Below are 19,134 nucleotides of genomic sequence, written 5' to 3' on the forward strand. Positions count from 1 at the left end.
GCTTTTTGTTTTGGTGTGTCTAGGTGTATGACTCGGTATCGGTTGCGGATGCCTAGAGAGAAAGTTATACTTACGGTTGGCTCCGACCTGTTGTGTTTCGGGGTCATATCAGAAGTAAACATACAGTTAGACTGGCCTGCTACTTTCTATAATCTGTGGAGAGTACACTCACAACTGATTGGGCTATGAAGAGAGTAGAGGAAGATGGGTCAAGGATGAGGGATTCTACAAATCCTCCTGGTGAATAGTAGTCCTTTGCCAGTACAGAGTAATAGGCCCATGAATTAAATGGGCTTCAGTCTGGTTGGCTTTTTAGCATTCATTGCCATGGTTATCAACTCTATCACAGAAATGGAACATAAATCACTGACAATAGTTGCGTAGTGGAAGCTGCAGAGAAGTACTTCAGATTTTACTGCAGAGGATTACAGGGAGTGTTGAATGGTGGTGTCCCATCCTCCTAGGCTGTTGGCCTGGGGTAGATTCAGAAAGTAGTGGAATGGGGTGGCAGGTTTTTATTTTATAAGTGACGGGTTAGTTGGCAGGGTAATTTCTTTCCCTTTTCCATCACAAAGTGAAATATATTTACACTCATCTCCAGTTGGTGGTGGCAATGCACCTTTAGGTTGCCAACCTCCATTTAAAGCTGCAATATGTAACTGCTTGGTTGACCCTACCAAATTCACATAGAAATAAGTTATAGATCTGTCATGTTCATTGAAAGCAAGTCTAAGTGCTAGATCTGTTATATGTGCATTAATTCTATGCTTGTATCTTTTACTTTCGGTTTTGTACACCAGCTTCAAACTGCTGAAAATACAATATTTTTGGTTATGGAAAATATATTTCACACCGGTTTAATACCTGCTTGTTTTGGCAGAAATTTTAGCAACCAGGAAATGGCGGAACGATTTCTTCATAGTGCACCTTTAAAAAACACAGAAGAAGAAGAAGAAAAACAGATTACCATTCCAAAGATGTGTATAACTAACCCAAGATAGACCACCGACTTGCGTTTCGAATGGGACCAAATTAATCATAGTAGGCAGAACAAGCAAGAGCCAAGCACGATGTAACGAGATCCGATTGGCGCGTTCTAGCATGTCGTTGCATATTTCCTTTAGAGAACGCCTACTGTGAAGTGTGCGTGTGTAATAACTCAATTGGCCCTTGCACTCCTTCTAAACAACGCAATTAAACAATTTGGCAAATGATAAAGTCTGTTCGTAACATATTCTAGTTCTGGGAACAGAAAACGGTATTGAGATCAAACGTTTCATCGATGTAAAAGAAATTGCAGAATGTTGGCCAAACTCCGTCAATGGGCTTCCTCTCATCGCCATATTTGGTGGGGAGCGAAACCACCAACCGGATGCTTCAGATTTATACATCCGGTGAAACTTCTGGCTCATTTTTCTATCTGTGACCGTTCTCCTAGCGGCAGGATATTATTATACAGGAAATGCATTAGTCTTTAGCATAGCATTTTCATAAGAGTGGCTTTAGACACCAAACAATATAGTTATACACTATTATAACGTATCTAGTTATCTTTCCAATTATACTTTAGTTTGCTAGCTGTGGCATACACCGTTAGCTACTTGAGTCTTCTACAAATTCTAAGCTGTTAACTAGTTAAATTAGTTAGCTAAATCTAGCCTCTGGAACCGGGAAGGAGAGGACAAAACAACAAGGCACTGGACTGGTACAAGAAGGATCATACCACTTTATTTTATAACTCAATTGTCACACCACTTCTCCCCAGATAGCTAACTAGATATGTTTTACTTCCGATTATTGATATTGATCTGATCAGTTGATCGGACAGTCAGTGATGATCAACCTGACATAAAGTACCGTAGTTTTAAGATCGCTAGCTAGCTAACGTTAAAATATCTTAGCTGAGATTATAGCTAACTAATGTAAACATAGCTATCTATCCGTGGTAAGTCAAATTCGTGTTTGTTGTTGTCTTAGCACACCCGGCTAGCGAGCTAACGTCAGCTTATCAGCTAACTAACTTTAACTAGCTGAGTTGTTACCGAACATAATCGTTTTGTCCACCAGACCGAATGTTTTCCCCCCCATTGATTACAATTTAACGTGTTTTCGCTATTTGCTAACTTAGCTGGGAACGCGAAATAGCTATTTGCGTTTTATATACAGGCACCATTGATCGTAAAAAATATTATACCGTGAAAGTGTGTTCGTTTATTTCAACAGCGTGCAATTGCAGCCCGCAATTCTGGGCGTTCCTGTATTGTGGACTTTCCCCGTCATGGGACGATGGCTAGCTTGCTAGTTCGCGACACCGTTAGCTATCGCCTGTTGTGTACCGGAGAAAACCGTGCCTGACAGTCGGGAGCGGTTATTGTCTACGGCTTGCGCGGGAGGCTGGGGCTACACGATGTGTTTGCTACCTAGCACACGGTGTCGTTCCCGCCAGCTGTGTACCGGACTAGCTGGCACACTTTAACAGAACTGCGGGAAAACAGTGCCCGACAGGCGGGGACGAAGGACACTGTCTGCCGATGTACGGCTAGCTAGATACCATTGTCGCCCCGGCCCTTCTATAGGCTTTATCGGCGACTGACATCCAACGTTATTGTGCATTAACGCCACGTACTGTACTGGAGCACCTCTGTTAGTTTAACAATGTACCAATAGAAGTATAAAGAGGGGTTCCTGCAAATGCAAGAACGCCCCGAAATGCAGGCCGCAATTCCACCCTTGTTTATTTGGTTTGGTGTTGGAATCATTTGTTATTATGCAATTGATTAATCGATGTATGAGATTTGCCTCTTCCACTCTCCAGGCTGAACTTCCCAGCTTCCTGGCTCTACTCATCCCATTCTCCAGACAGACTGTGAGGCAGGATGTTGGGTCTGTGGTGCATGGGTGCCCGACTGGGCGTTCTCACTCTGGCGCTGTGCTGCACACTGGCTCCCTTACCTGCGCATGCATACATCTATGCTGTGAGTCCTCATGATTGTTGAACTGTGTGATCAAGTTTGTTGTGGATTTACATGTGATCTCAGTGTACTGGCATTGATTTGAACACTTGTGTCTCTATCTGGTAGCATTACAGCAATATGACCAACATGTTGTTTGAGGACCTGCCTGCCTTTTTTGGATCATCACTACCCAAAGAAGGACTTATGGTGAGTAGTGAGTAAGGTTTAATATCAAAATACTTAATACCAAAACGATACCATGGAAAAAGAAGGCATATTAGCCAAAATAATAGAATGGCACTTGATCCAGACAGAAACTCAGCTACTGCTCTATTCAATCATTAGGCATCTTTTGAGTTCAATATCATTACACTTTACATTTTTGCGTCAACATTTTTCAGAGACAGCCATGTACGTAAAGTATTCAGACTAGAGGTCGGCCGATTAATCGGAATGGCCGATTAATTAGGGCCGATTTCAAGTTTTCATAACTATCGGTAATCAGCATTTTTGGACACTGATCATGGCCGATGACATTGCACTCATCGAGGAGACTGCATGGCAGGCTGACCACCTGTTATGCGAGTGCAGCAAGGAGCCAAGGTAAGGTGCTAGCTAGCATTAAATGTATCTTGTAAAAAACAATCAATCTTAACATAATCACTAGTTAACTACACATGGTTGATGATATTACTAGTTTATCTAGCTTGCCCTGCGTTGCATATAATCGATGCGGTGCCTGTTAATTTATCATTGAATCACAGCCTACTTCGCCAAATGGGTGATTTAACAAGAGCATTCGCGAAAAGAGAACTGTCGTTGCACCAAGGTGTACCTAACCATAAACATCAACGCCTTTCTTAAAATCAATACACAAGTATATATTTTTTAAACCTGCATATTTAGTTAATATTGCCTGCTAACATGAATTTCTTTTAACTAGGGAAATTGTGTCACTTCTCTTGCGTTCTGTGCAACAGAGTCAGGGTATATGCAGCAGTTTGGGCCGCCTGGCTCGTTGCGAACTGTGTGAAGACTATTTCTTCCTAACAAAGACAGCCAACTTTGCCAAACGGGGGATGATTTAAAACTTCATACGACACCGAGTTTGACAATAGCCAGTGAAAAATCAGAGCGCCAAATTCAAAACCACAAATCTAATCATTTATATTTCTCAAACATACGACTATTTTACACCATTTTAAAGATGCACTTCTCCTGAATCGAACCACGTTGTCCGATTTCAAAAAGGCTTTACAGCGAAAGAAAAACATTAGATTATGTTAGGAGAGTACATCGACAAAAATAACCACACAGCCATTTTCCAAGCAACTAGATGCATCACAAAAACCCAAAACACAGCTAAATGAAGCACTAACCTTTGCCGATCTTCATCATTTTTTGTTCGATAAAGTTCATATTTATATCCAAAAATATATTACAAAAATACTCATCATAAACATTGATAAAATATTAAACTGTTATTCAAAGAATTATAGATGAACATCTCCTTTATGCAAACGCTGTGACAGATTTAAAAAAAGCTTCACGGGGAAAGTACACTTTGCAATAATCTGAGTACTGCGCTCAGAAAAAGACATTAGGCAATACAGATACCCGCCATTTTGGAGTCATCTAAAATCATAAATAGCATTAGAAATATTCACTTACCTTTGATGATCTTCATCAGAAGGCACTTCCAGGAATCCCAGGTCCACAATAAATGTTGTATTGTTCGATAAAGTCCATAATTTATGTCCAAATAGCTCCTTGTTGTTTGCGCGTTCAGTTAGCTACTCCAAATGTAGGAAGCGCGCGGAAAATGTCACGACGAAAAGTCAAAAAAAGTTATATTTACGTTCGTTCAAACATGTCAAACGTTGTAAAGCATCAATCTTTAGGGCCCTTTTAACGTCAAACTTCAATAATATTCCAACCGGACGATTCCAATGTCAAGAAAAACATTATGGAACACAGCTACCTCCTCACATGAATGATGTCCTTCCCTGAGTCAATAACTTCCCAGCCTTCTTGTTCGCTCTCTGTTCACTGCAAAAGGCTGAAACAAGGTTCTAAACACTGTTGACATCTAGTGGAAGCCTTAGGAAGTGCTAAATTAATCCTTTGTCACTGTGTGTTAGATAGGCAATGACTTGGAAAGATTCCACACATCAGATTTCCACTTCCTGGTAGGATTTTTCTCAAGTTTTTGCCTGCCATATGAGTTCTGTTATATTCACAGACATCATTCAAACCGTTTTAGAAACTTCAGAATGTTTTCTATCCAAATCAACTAATAATATGCATATCCTTGCTTCTGAGTTTGAGTAGGAGGCAGTTTAATATGGGCACGTATTTTATCCGAAAGTGATAATACTGCCCCCTATGCGATTGGTGTCGTAAGAGGTTAATAAAAGCGCATTTGCGAAAAAAGCACAAACGTTGCACGAATGTACCTAACCATAAACATCAATGCCTTTCTTAAAATCAATACACAGAAGTGTATTTTTTTAAATCTGCATATTTAGCTAAAAGAAATTCATGTTAGCAGGCAATATTAAACTAGGGAAATTGTGTCACTTCTCTTACGTTCATTGCACGCAGAGTCAGGGTATATGCAACAGTTTGGGCCGCCTGGCTTGTTGCGAACTAATTTGCCAGAATTGTACATAATTATGACATAACATTGAAGGTTGTGCAATGTAACAGCAATATTTAGACTTATGGATGCCACCTGTTAGATAAAATACAGAACGGTTCCGTATTTCACTGAAAGAATACATTTTTTGTTTTCGAAATTATAGTTTCCGGATTTGACCATTTTAATGACCTAAGGCTCGTATTTCTGTGTGTTATTATATTATAATTAAGTCTATGATTTAATAGAGAAGTCTGACTGAGCGGTGGTAGGCAGCAGCAGGCTCGTAAGCATTCATTCAAACAGCACTTTACTGCGTTTGCCAGCAGCTCTTCGCAATGCTTCAAGCATTGCGCTCTTTATGACTTCAAGCCTATCAACTCCTGAGATTAGGCTGGCAATACTAAAGTACCTATTAGAACATCCAATAGTCAAAGGTATATGAAATACAAATCGTATAGAGAGAAATAGTCCTATAATAACTACAACCTAAAACTTCTTACCTGGGAATATTGAAGACTCATGTTAAAAGGAACCACCAGCTTTCATATGTTCTCATGTTCTGAGCAAGGAACTTAAACGTAAGCTTTTTTACATGGCACATATTGCACTTTTACTTTGGTCTCCAACACTTTGTTTTTGCATTATTTAAACCAAATTGAACATGTTTCATTATTTATTTGTGACTAAATAGATTTTATTGCTGTATTATATTAAGTTAAAATTGTTGTATTATTACACATATATAAAATCGGCCGATTAATTGGTATCGTTTTTTTTGGACCTCCATGTATCGGCCGTTGAAAAATCATAATCGGTCGACGTCTAATTCAGAGCCCTTGACTTTTTCCACATTTTGTTACATTACAGCCTTGTTCTAAAATGGATTAAATACAAAAAATCCTCATCAATCTACACACAATGCCCCATAATGACAATGTGAAAACAGGTTGTTTTTTTTGCAAATGTATAAAAAATAAAAACATACCTTATTTACATAAATATTCAGACCCTTTGCTATGAAACTCGAAATTGAGCTCAGGTACATCCTGTTTCCATTGATCATCCTTGAGATGTTTCTTCAACTTGATTGGCGTCTGTGGTAAATTATATTGATTGGACATGATTTGGAAAGGCACACACTTGTCTATATAAGGTCCCACAGTTGACACTGCATGTCAGAGCAAAAACCAAGCCATGAGGTGGAAGGAATTTTCCGTAGAGCTCCGAGACAGGATTGTGTCAAGACACAGATCTTGGGAAGGGTACCAAAACATTTCTGCAGTATTGATGGTCCCCAAGAACACAGTGGCCTCCATTATTCTTAAATGGAAGGAGTTTGGAACCATCAAGACTCTTCCTAGAGCTGGCTGCCCGGCCAAACTGAGCAATCGGGGGAGAAGGGCCTTGGTCAGGGAGGTAACCAAGAACCCAATGGTCACTCTGGTAGAGCTCCAGAGTTCCTCTGTGGAGATGGGAGAACCTTCCAGAAGGACAATCATCTCTGCAGCACTCCACCAATCAGGCGTTTATGGTAGAGTGGCCAGACGGAAGCCTCTCCTCAGTAAAAGGCACATGACAGCCCGCTTGGAGTTGGCCAAAGGCACCTAAAGGACTCTCAGACCATGAGAAACAAGATTCTCTGGTCTGATGAAACCAAGATTGAACTCTATGGCCTAAATGCCAAGCTTCATGTCTGGAGGAAACCTTGCACCATCCCTACCTTGAAGCATGGTGACGGCTTAACTGACTTGCCTAGTTAAATAAAGGTTAAATAAAAAAGGGACCTCAGACTGGGGCAAAGGTTCACCTTCCAACAGGAGAACGACCCTAAACACACAGCCAAGACAACACAGGAGTGGCTTCAGGACAAGTCCCTGAATATCCTTGAGGGACCCAGCCAGAGCCTGGACTTGAAACCGATCGAATATCTCTGGAGAGACCTGAAAATAGCTGTGCAGCGACGCTCCCCATCCAACCTGACAGAGCTACAGTCGATCGGCAGAGAATGGGAGAAACTCCCCAAATATAGGTGTATCAACCTTGTAGCGTCTTAACCATGAAGACTCGAGGCTGTAATCACTGCCAAAGGTGCTTCAACAAACTACTGAGTAAAGGGTCTGAATACTTACAGTTGAAGTCGGAAGTTTACATACACCTTAGCCAAATACATTTACACTGAGTTTTTCACAATTCCTGACATTTAGTCTTGTCAGTTAGGATCACCACTTTATTTTAAGAATGTGATATGTCAGAATAATAGTAGAGTGATTTATTTCAGCTTTTATTGCTTTCATCACATTCCCAGTGGGTCAGAAGCTTACTTACACTCAATTAGTATTTGGTAGCGTTTCCTTTAAATTGTTTAACTTGGGTCAAACGTTTCGGGTAGCCTTCCACAAGCTTCCCACAATAAGTTGGGTGAATTTTGGCCCATTCCTCCTGACAGAGCTGGTGGAACTTGAGTCAGGTTTGTAGGCCTCCTTGCTCGCACACGCTTTTTCAGTTCTGCCCACAAATTTTCTATAGGATTGTGGTCAGGGCTTTGTGATGGCCACTCCAATACCTTGACTTTGTCCTTAATCCATTTTGCCACAACTTTGGAAGTATGCTTGTGGTCATTGTCCATTTGGAAGACCCATTTGCGACCAAGCTTTAACTTCGTGACTGATGTCTTGAGATGTTGCTTCAATATATCCACATAATTTCCCTCCCTCATGATGTCATCTATTTTGTGAAGTGCACCAGTCCCTCCTGCAGCAAAGCACCCCCACAACATGATACTGCCACCCTCCGTGCTTCAAGGTTTGGATGGTGTTCTTCGGCTTGCAAGCATCCTCCTTTTTTCTCCAAACATAACGATGGTCATTATGGCTAAACAGTTCTATATTTGTTTCATCAGACCAGAGGACATTTCTCCAAAAAGTACGATCTTTGTCACCATGTGCAGTTGCAAACTGTGGTCTGGCTTTTCTATAGCGGTTTTGGAGCAGTGGCTTCTTCCTTGCTGAGCGGCCTTTCAGGTTATGTTGATATAGGACTTGTTTTACGCTTGTGGAAGCTTTCATTAGACCAATGAATTTGCCGAACGGGTTAAGGTCAAACAACTTTTTTGTTTACTGTTTATATTAAATCGAGCGCTCTCAAACTTCCCATCATTCTGATTACGATAGTCATTTTGTCACCCTCATGGCAAAGACACGGAGAAATGCATATGATGCAGCTTTGAAGTTGAAGGCGATTGATCTGGTTGTTGGAAAAGGAAATAGAGCTGCTGCACGGGAGCTTGGTCTTAATGAGTCGATGATAAGACGTTGGAAACAGCAGCGTGAGGAATTGACTCAGTGCAAAAAGACAACTAAAGCTTACTGCTAATTTTTTTTTACAAGCCGTGTTTCGTTAAAGCCTATTTATTTTTGTTACAAACCGTGTTTCGTTAAAGCCTGTGTAAAGTTAATTTGTTTCAATGTACCGGTAGGCACCTGCGGCTTATAGACATGTGCGGCTTATTTATGTTCAAAATAAAAATTAAATTCAGTGGGTGTGGCTTATATTCAGGTGCGCTTAATAGTCCGGAAATTACGGTATTTAAACTTCTGAACCACTGGGAATGTGATGAAAGGAATAAAAGCTGAAATAAATAATTTTCTCCACTATTCTGACATTTCACATTCTTAAAATAAAGTGGTGATCCTAACTGACCTAAGACAGAGAATTTTTATTAGGATTAAATGTCAGGAATTGTGAAAAACTGAATGTAAAGGTATTTGGCTAAAGTGTATGTAAACTTCTGACTTCAACTGTAGATATTTTTGTACCTGTTTCCTTCAGCATCTTCACAAGGTCCTTTGCTGTTGTTCTGGGATTGATTTGCACTTTTTGCAGCAAAGTACGTTCATTTCTAGGAGACAGAACGCGTCACCTTCCTGAGCGGTATGACGGCTGCGTGGTCACATGGTGTTTATACTTGCGTTGTATTGTTTGCACAAATGAATTTGGTACCTTCAGGCCTTTGGAAATTGCTCCCAATGATGAGCCAGACTTGTGGAGATTTTTTTCTGAGTTTTTTTGGCTGATTTCTTTTGGTTTTCCCATGATGTCAAGCAAAGAGGCACTGAGTTTGAAGGTAGGCCTTGAAATAAATCCTCAAGTACACCTTCAATTGACTCAAATTATGTCAATTAGCCTAATCGAAGCTTCTAAAGCCATGACATGGAATTTTCCAAGCTGTTTAAAGGCACAGTCAACTTAGTTTATTTAAACTTTTGACCCACTGGAATTGTGATACAGGGAAATAATCTGTCTGTAAACAATTGTTGGAACGTGTACTTGTCATTACAAAGTAGATATCCTACCCGACTTGCCAAAACTAGAGTTTGTTAACAAGAAATTTGCATATACCTATACAGGTGAATGCATATTCAATAGGAGTGTGTGCATGCATTGAGTTATTGGGCTTGTTTTGCCTTATTTCAAATCAAATGTATTTATATAGCCCTTCTTACATCAGCTGATATCTCAAAGTGCTGTATAGAAACCCAGCCTAAAACCCCAAACAGCAAGCAATGCAGGTGTAGAAGCACGGTGGCTAGGGAAAACTCCCTAGGAAGAAACCTAGAGAGGAACCAGGCTATGAGGGGTGGCCAGTCCTCTTCTGGCTGTGCCGGGTGGAGATTATAACCGAACATGGCCAAGATGTTCAAATGTTCATAAATGACCAGCATGGTCAAATAATAATAAAAACAGTAGTTGTTGAGGGTGCAACAAGTCAGCACCTCAAGAGTAAATGTCAGTTGGCTTTTCATAGCCGATCATTGAGAGTATCTCTACCGCTCCTGCTGTCTCTAGAGAGTTGAAAACAGCAGGTCTGGGACAGGTAGCACATCCGGTGAACAGGTCAGGGTTCCATAGCCGCAGGCAGAACAGTTCAAACTGGAGCAGCAGCACAGCCAGGTGGACAGCAAGGAGTCATCATGTCAGGTAGTCCTGAGACATGGTCCTAGGGCTCAGGTCCTCAGAGAGAAAGAGAGGGAGAGAGAGAGCATACTTAAATTCACACAGGACACCGGATAAGACAGGAGAAATACTCCAGATATAACAGACTGACCCTAGCCCCCCGACACATAAACTACTGCAGCATAAATACTGGAGGCTGAGACAGGAGGGGTCAGGAGACACTGTGGCCCCATCCGACAATACCCCCGGACAGTGCCAAACAGGAAGGATATAACCCCACCCACTTTGCCAAAGCACAGCCCCCACACCACTAGAGGGATGTCTCCAACCACCAACTTACCATCCTGAGACAAGGCCGAGTATAGCCCACAAAGATCTCCGCCGCGGCACAACCCAAGGGGGGGGGGGGCGCCAACCCAGACAGGAAGACCACGTCAGTGACTCAACCCACTCAAGTGACGCACCCCTCCTAGGGACGGCATGGAAGAACACCAATAAGCCTGTGACTCAGCCCCTGTAATAGCGTTAGAGGTAGAGAATCCCAGTGGAGAGAGGGGAACTGGCCAGGCAGAGACAGCAAGGGCAGTTCGTTGCTCCAGAGCCTTTCCGTTCACCTTCACACTCCTGGGCCAGACTACACTCAATCATAGGACCCACTGAAGAGATGAGTTTTCAGTAAAGACTTAAAGGTTGAGACTGAGTCTGCAACTCTCACATGGGTAGGCAGACTATTCCATAAAAATGGAGCTCTATAGGAGAAAGCCCTGCCTCCAGCTGTTTGCTTAGAAATTCTAGGGACAATTAGGAGGCCTGCGTCTTGTGACCGTAGCGTACGTGTAGGTATGTACGGCAGGACCAAATCCGAAAGATAGGTAGGAGCAAGCCCATGTAATGCTTTGTAGGTTAGCAGTAAAACCTTGAAATAAGCCTTTGCCTTTAACAGGAAGCCAGTGTAGGGAGGCTAACACTGGAGTAATATGATCACATTTTTGGGTTCTAGTCAGGATTCTAGCAGCCGTATTTAGCACTAACTGAAGTTTATTTCATGGGACCATATGGGATTTATTTTATTTTACTGCAGTTTAAGCACCCGGCCCAGAAAAACAATTTCCATAGTTGGCCAAATAGAGAAGTCAGATTAGAAATTTCCTAATAAGACACTTTAGTCAACACCTTTGTTCACAAAACAGCCATTGGATTATTCAAATAAGGCCAGGTCTTTTTCATCACTCAGCCACAGATCCTAACGTTTTATATTCATCCCAATGTCTGCCATGTTGTGTCGCTGCTCCCTGTGCACCCTGAGTGCTAGTGTGCAGGTGATGTTGGTCTATGTAAACCAAATGTAACCTGGATATAGACGGTCCATGAATCGGCGTATACAAACATGAGTAGATTACCTTGAAAACAGCGCTCAGACATTTTAGAGTCAGTCTCCAGTTCTTATTATACCTCAGTGATTCATACACAGTTTCACTGTGGCAATAAATCATCTTTCGGAGAGACGTGAGAGAGAGACCAATTTTAAGTGAATGGCACAAACATTATGAAATCAGCATATTTTGCATTATGGTTAGCATATTATCACAAAGTACTAGGGTAGTTAATTGATATTCGCTTCAGCTGTAAGCTAGCAAGGAAAGTTAGTTTACAAAGCTGGAAGCTACTGGTATCTTCTTGCATTATCAAGTGTTCTTGCCATTATGGATGTTGTTTTGCGAACAGTAATTAACAGTTTTTACATGCCGTGTCGCATTATTCAAGTGTGTTAACTTCTGTGCTGTATGAGTGGTGAGGTAGCATATGATGCAGGCACGGTATAAAGGTTTCTACACACTTAATGTTCGTAGAGTTGTACGTGCGCTGGGTGGAGTCATGCACCTTTTGTTACATGATATCTCATCAGTCCATACTCCCAAATAGCATCATTCACAAGGGGGTGACAGAGGTGTTCTTGTTGTCTTCTCATTTGTTGTGAAAGCAAAATAAGAGTCTCTTGCCTTCTTTTCTTCCCTTGCTAGCAAGTTGGCTAAACATTGCAAGCTAGCTAGCCTTTTAGCATCCCACATTGCCATGTGAAATAATATGCCCCGGCAAATATTCTTAAACTTTCCGGTGTGACTTAAAACATTATTCCAACTTTGATATGCTTCTTCAATGTCTTTGCTCCCATATCAGCTAAAAAAATATATCTTAAACTTGATTGCTAACATGCGAAACATTTTGGGACTATGTCAACAATTCATTAATGAAAGAAATACCAAAAGATTTTATTTTAAGGGGGACATCGGCTTCGCTCAACAGACTTGATCCGTGAGACACATTTCACAGAAGTACCGAAAGTAAAAACAAATTCTAGTACATTTACATTTTAGTCATTTAGCAGATGCTCTTATCCAGAGCGACTTAGTTGGTGCATTCATCTTAAGAATGCTAGGTGGGACCACCACAACTCACAGTTATAGTAAGTACATTTTCCCTCAATTTAAAGGTCAAGTGTTAGTTCACAAAAGGCATTTTTTCCTTGTTTTTTTGTGAGGGTCAGGGTGAGAAGGGGGGTGCTGTGGGATTATTTAACATAGGGTTTCAGATGTTTTCGGAAGATGGGCAGGGGCTCTGATGACCTAGCTTCAGGGGGAAGCTGGTTCCACCATTGGGATGGCAGGACAGAGAAGAGCTTGGACTGGGCTGAGCGGGAGCTGCCCTCCCGTATGGGTAGGAGGCCCAAGAGACCTGAGGTGGCAGAACGGAGTACTCAGGTTGGGGTGTAGTACCGAACCGTTTTCAGGTTCTAGTATCGAAAAAGTACAGACGTTTCCGTATACCATGCAACACTAATGTGAGAGAAGGGTAATGGAAGAGTGAATACAGGAGCAACATGTCCTTTGATCCATTGCAAACATCAGCAGAAACCTCCTTTCTCTCTCTCCAAGGGTGTGTTAGTAGAGTCACGACCACTCAACGGCTGCACTCCGATAGAACCTCCACCACCACGGCCCACATCTAGTGATCCCAACACGACCACTACTAACTACATAGTCCTCATCCGACGCTATGACTGCAATTTTGATATCAAGGTTGGTGTGTGTTGCTATGCTGTTGGGTTGCTTAGGATATAAGGTGTTGCAATTACATTTGAATTCAACAGATTATCTATGGCAACATATTCAGTGTAAAATCACACTGCGCCTAGTGTTTTCAATTATTACAATGTAAATGATGGTTCTGTATTCAACGCAGGTGCTGCATGCACAGCAAGCTGGATTCAGTGCAGCCATTGTTCACAACATGTACTCAGAGACTCTACTCAACATGAACTACAGCAATGGTGAGGATCCTACAATCATCACCTTCTCTAAGCTGCCTTTATCCATTTCTTACAGAATCAGTTCTGTTAGTACAATGTTTACTTAACCAGGTTGCTTGATTTGTCTTCTCTCTCCTCAAAGTCTCAAGTAGTCTTTATTAACCAGTATCATCCTAATAATTAAATACATTGGTAATGCTGAGTGGCAGTGCCCCCCTTTTTGTTTGTTTGTGTGTAGAAACTATTGCAGAGGAGATTGAGATCCCCTCAGTATTCACCAGCTACTACGCCTCCCAAATTCTCCGGACCTTCATCATTCCTGAACAAGGGTGAGTACCATTGTGACGTTTTTATTTTTGTCAAACTCAACTTCCATGACAAGCTGTTAATTGGTGATTAATTGGTGATTTCTACCCCTAGTCACAATGTTAGATGGAGGTATGACTTAACTGTCTGTTGAGGGGTTATGATTGCTTATGTAACCATTCAACAGGGTCTTTTATTGGATATTTGTTCATGGTCTTGCACCATAGTGAAGACCGGACCTTTATTGATTAGATTTGCGCTGAGATTCAGTCATATTCTTCACATCTTTGCACTCAATTATATTTGTCACGTGCTTCGTAAACAACAGGTGTGGACTGACAGTTAAATGCTTACTTATGGGCCCGTCCCAACAATACAGAGAGAAAGAAAATAGAGAAATAATAGAAAAGTAAAACATGTAATAGCAGATACACAATGAGTAACGATAACTTGGTATTATACAAGGAGTACCCGTGCCGAATCGATGTACAAGGTAATTGAGGTAGATACGTACATATAACTAGGAATAAAGTGAGATTGGCTGGTCCTATGTGGACGTCATCACTATGTTGGAGATGGTGTTGAGTCTGGCACTGCTGTCCCTCTTAGCCATACAGATTTGTGATCCGGAGGTGGTCGCTGTTCTGAACAATACCCCCATACTAATGCTGATGGTGCTGTATTTGGTATGCAGGGCCTATGTGATCCTCAAGCCGGAGTTTGCCTTCCCACTCTCATACTATCTCATCCCCTTCACTGGAATAGTGGGCATGATCATCCTTGTGATGGTTGTCATCCTGGTAAGTGCCTTTAGGAAACAGACTCATTTTGCTATGAATGGGGAATTGATTTCACAATTTGAATAGTTAAATATTCATTTCATACATCCTAAAGGAATGGAATTCAATAATTGTATTCGCATATTAAAAAGCACTGTGACTCTCAATCCTTAGATTTTGGTGTGGCCTGTGTCTCTTCATTCCCTGCCTTGTCTTGGTTTAGATTGTGCGCTGTGTGCAGTACAGGAAAAGGATGAGGAAATATAGGCTGACTAAGGAACAGCTGAAGAGGATCCCCATTCACAAGTTCACTAAAGGTAACGAGAGAGTCCCTCCACACATTCAAATGAGAATCTGTCACCAGTGTAACTAGTCAAAGATGTTGCAAAACACTTTGAAACAGCAGTACAGTATTTCTTCTCTGGAATGTTGAGAAACCTGATTAACAAGAAGGGTAATCTGATTGATTGTCTGCTCCTGTTATTATTACATTACACGTAGCATTACAATGCATTGTATTTCCACCTGTCACATGTCAATCTTATTTGTATTCTAGGTGATGAATATGATGTCTGTGCTATTTGTCTGGATGAGTATGAAGAGGGTGACAAACTGCGAGTTTTGCCTTGCTCACACGGTAATTGCAAATGATCACATTTGGCCCCGTCTCACTCAGAAGTTGTTCTCACAGTTCCAAGGCCATATGGTAACGGTTTTATTTCTGTCATCTCTTCAGCGTACCACAGCAAGTGTGTGGACCCCTGGCTTACAGGGACTAAGAAAACTTGCCCTGTGTGTAAACAACGCGTAACCCGACCTAATCCAGAGTATTCTGAGTCCGAGTCTGAGGATGATGGGGCACCTCGTGCAGACGAAGAGGGGGCAGAGGGTGAAGCTGACACCGAGCGCACCCCTCTGCTCCGCCCCTCCATCCCAGGCTCCCCTTCTGGCAACCCAGGGGCCTACTCTGCCACTGTCACCACGGTAACCACCGCCCAGTGCCTAGGCTCCCCCGGGCACAGCGACTCGCCCATCCTGGAGTACGAGGGCTACTACTCCCCTCAGGAGGAGTCAGACTCTGATACTGAGGAAGAGGGGGTGGACTCCCACCCCTCAGATGATGACACTGCCCAGCTCATTGTTAGGGGTGCAGTGGGGGTCTGAAAGCCTGGAGGGAGCTGAGATTAAATTACTTTGTGCTAGGTGAAAAGGGTCAGGCTTGTCCCTGCAGGGTGTTTTTAAATGGTTTATGGAGTTGTGGCTATGAAGTTGTCTCAGCCATAGACTTTCTAGAACACTATTGTCACTTTGGTTACGTAGGACAGATTTACATATTTTATCCAATTTAGACTCAATGTTGCTAGCTCTAAGATGTTAATATTTAGCCAAGATTCTGTTATGTTTTAGCAGCTCTGTCTTCAACATGAGGCACACATTGATAAGTACAGTAAATCAGTTACAACATTTAGCTTTGAGTCTTTGCCAGTGAACTATAACCCCCCCACCCACTCACCCATCCCTAAAACTTAAGATTTGCACAAAATGAATCAACTGACAGGTAGTCTCAATCTTAACTAGCAGTATTTAGTCGAATACATTTTTTCAATGCACTATTTGACAATTGACATACCCCAAATTCTTATCTTCAATGAACATATTGTACAAGGAGATAAACCACCTGAGATTATTTTTGTAGTTATTGAGTAGACTCAAGTCATCCACCAGTTGTTCTTCATATTTCTTCAACATTTTTATTCTAGTATTACATTGTTATTGCATTGTTGGGTTTTGAGTTTGAAAGAAAGGCATGTCACTGTACTTGTGCATGTGACATTAAAACTTGAAACTTGAGTTGAAAGGAAACTACAGTGCTGCAGTCTCATTAATAAGATCTTTTCCCCATGCTAGTAGTATACTGTACTGTATGCATCTCTGTAACTGGTTTCTTTCATTATATTGGTGAAGTGGGAGTATAGTTTACTCTATGGGGTGTTTCTCTCTCTGATGGGTTTATGGAGTTTTTGGACTGTTAATTTGTTATGCATCATTGACCAGTAATCGGGGCATGCCAATGGAGATTATTATTATTATTTCTTTTTTACTTCACTGTAATATATTTTTATTATCCAGCATTGTTTCTTTTAACTTCTTTTACTCCTTTTAAAAGTTCAGAATTTGTCCAGTTTAATTTTATTTCAACCTCTTCTATGATAGATCGTTCAGAGTTCTTCATGATGTTGTAATATTTCTTTGTTTTCTGTCTGTTTTTGTTTTTGAAAACTGGTGATGTGGTTCCGTCTAAAAGAGATTCCATCTGCTCTCTGAAGAAGTTGAACAAACTCAGGAATAGGAACATATTCACTCTGTATGGAAATTACATTTCAGAATTCTTCATGGATATTCTTGTTTTATTTTCATACAGAATGAACATAATATTACACTATAGAATATAACAAACCATCGGCACAATTCTTTCCAGTTTTGTCAGTCTCCTCACATCAGCCTTTGTCTACCTGTAGAAGTACAGATTTATTGTTAGGAGAATAGTGTGTATCTTAAGGGACTATTACTCATGTAACAGTGTTTTTTTTTTCTTCTTCCTGTGTAGCCTTTTATACACAGTACACACTTTAGGAACAAGGTAGGCAACCATGTATATGATCATATGTCCATGCATCAAAATACACTCTGTTTAGATCATTTTTTTTCTCTGGAAAAGAGCAGAAGGGGGATGCCAGTACTTACACATTGTTACATATTCACGTTGGTCTCCACCTCGGCTATGAATCTATTGCTTTCTGTATGCAATTTCTTGATTGTCTGTGTACGTTGCGTATTCTAGTATTCCTAGGATGGCAATTATTTGTTGACAAATTATATGTTGACATCTCCCATATGACATGATGTATGATTTAGCTTTTGAGTAGAATGTGCCTAATTTCAGTCAGAATGTATCTTTATTGCTGATAAATGATCAATGTTCATATACCACAATGTAATTTGTAGATGTATTTTTTTTAACATTTTGGAAATCATTTATGTTGGATGAAAGACTTATGTCAATGTACCTTTAAGCACAAGCAAAACGCTAGTAACAAGAGTAATGGAACTGGCTATAAGCTTCCGTGGCGCTCATGCCATTGGGACCAAGTTTGAAGTCTTATGTAAAACTTTCTTTTTTGTCATTGTCAGTTAGTCCTTGACTGCTGCTTTTCCATAACCTCCTTTCTCACTGCTGAAGATTTATATAGTCTTGTGACATTTTATGTTGGTCCCATAAAAATAAATTACATATTTTGGGCTTCTGTTTTAAGTCTTGAGTTTTTATCAGCCAGGAATCAACTTCCTATCAACATTAGTTAGAATACGGTAAATTAACTTAAATATCCCCTCTCCCTCCACCAAAGTACCATGTTTAGCAAGAATGGTGTCTTGCCTGGCTGAGTTTGAAAATGAAGAACAATTGTCATAAGATTCACAACAGTCATGGAAATCAGAATAATTCTAAAAATAGGCTATTTCTTTGATGATAAATGTCCTAAATCATTACCAACTACAAAACTAGTGACTCATACTGTACCATAACTGAATGACAGCATGAATTTGCTTCTAGCCCCCTGCAGTCAGTCCTGCAGTTCCATTGGTTGAATTGAACTGAGCCATGAATGGTTATGGTCAATGGATTGGACCAGTCACCACGCCTCTCTCATTTCTATTCTGTGTCAAAGAGACACAGGTTCATTTATAAGCAAATACCTCAGAGTACAGTCCTTAGGGTAATTAACATTGAGCATAGCTCAACAAGTCTGGCTATGATATGTTCCCTGGCTGTGTTTTCATTTCAATAAGGCTCTCCCCCACACACTTTAACTCCATTTATAAAAGACATTCAGCTAGTAAACAGTCATCACACAAATCAGTTGTGCACTTGCCCTTTAGAAAGTGTTTGACATCACGCCTGTGAAAGCATATATATAACCTCCAATGATCTAAAACCTCCAATGTTCATTATACCTGATACAACATATCTGTTATTTCTTACTGTCTGTTGTGGGAAATGATGCCTGGATCATCACTTTCCCGCTCTCCTGTGTCTCTCACTTACTATTCTAACTGATCTCATCTTTTTTGCTTGTTTCCAAAGAGTTCCCTTAAAAACTGGACAGGGAGGAACGTGACCAAATGTATTTGCCT

At 40.9% G+C, this 19,134-nt stretch overlaps 1 protein-coding gene across 2 annotated transcripts; it reads left to right on the forward strand.

Annotated features, from left to right (window-relative positions):
* Positions 1-1,466: 1,466 nt before the first annotated feature.
* Positions 1,467-18,242, forward strand: rn167 (E3 ubiquitin-protein ligase RNF167). Of its 2 annotated transcripts, none has more exons than NM_001165409.1 (10): positions 1,467-1,705; positions 2,816-2,975; positions 3,081-3,161; positions 13,482-13,625; positions 13,789-13,876; positions 14,094-14,184; positions 14,856-14,961; positions 15,164-15,257; positions 15,497-15,577; positions 15,677-18,242. In NM_001165409.1, the coding sequence occupies exons 2-10, from the start codon at positions 2,877-2,879 to the stop codon at positions 16,102-16,104; spliced, it is 1,212 nt and encodes a 403-aa protein (NP_001158881.1). In that variant the 5' UTR covers positions 1,467-1,705; positions 2,816-2,876; the 3' UTR covers positions 16,105-18,242. The 2 variants fall into 2 exon arrangements, with proteins under 2 accessions (NP_001158881.1, XP_014052078.1); XM_014196603.2 differs by having other exon boundaries at positions 1,695-1,945; positions 15,677-18,241.
* Positions 18,243-19,134: the final 892 nt, after the last annotated feature.

Source organism: Salmo salar, chromosome ssa04 (assembly GCF_905237065.1).
Source record: "Salmo salar chromosome ssa04, Ssal_v3.1, whole genome shotgun sequence".
Taxonomy (NCBI): domain Eukaryota; kingdom Metazoa; phylum Chordata; class Actinopteri; order Salmoniformes; family Salmonidae; genus Salmo; species Salmo salar.

Coding starts and splice junctions, on each gene's coding strand:
- rn167 (NM_001165409.1), top strand. CDS start 2,877: ATGTTGGGTCTGTGGTGCATGGGTGCCCGACTGGGCGTTCTCACTCTG. Junction 13,877..14,093: donor CAACATGAACTACAGCAATG/GTGAGGATCCTA, acceptor GTTTGTGTGTAG/AAACTATTGCAGAGGAGATT. Junction 14,962..15,163: donor TTGTGATGGTTGTCATCCTG/GTAAGTGCCTTT, acceptor GTCTTGGTTTAG/ATTGTGCGCTGTGTGCAGTA.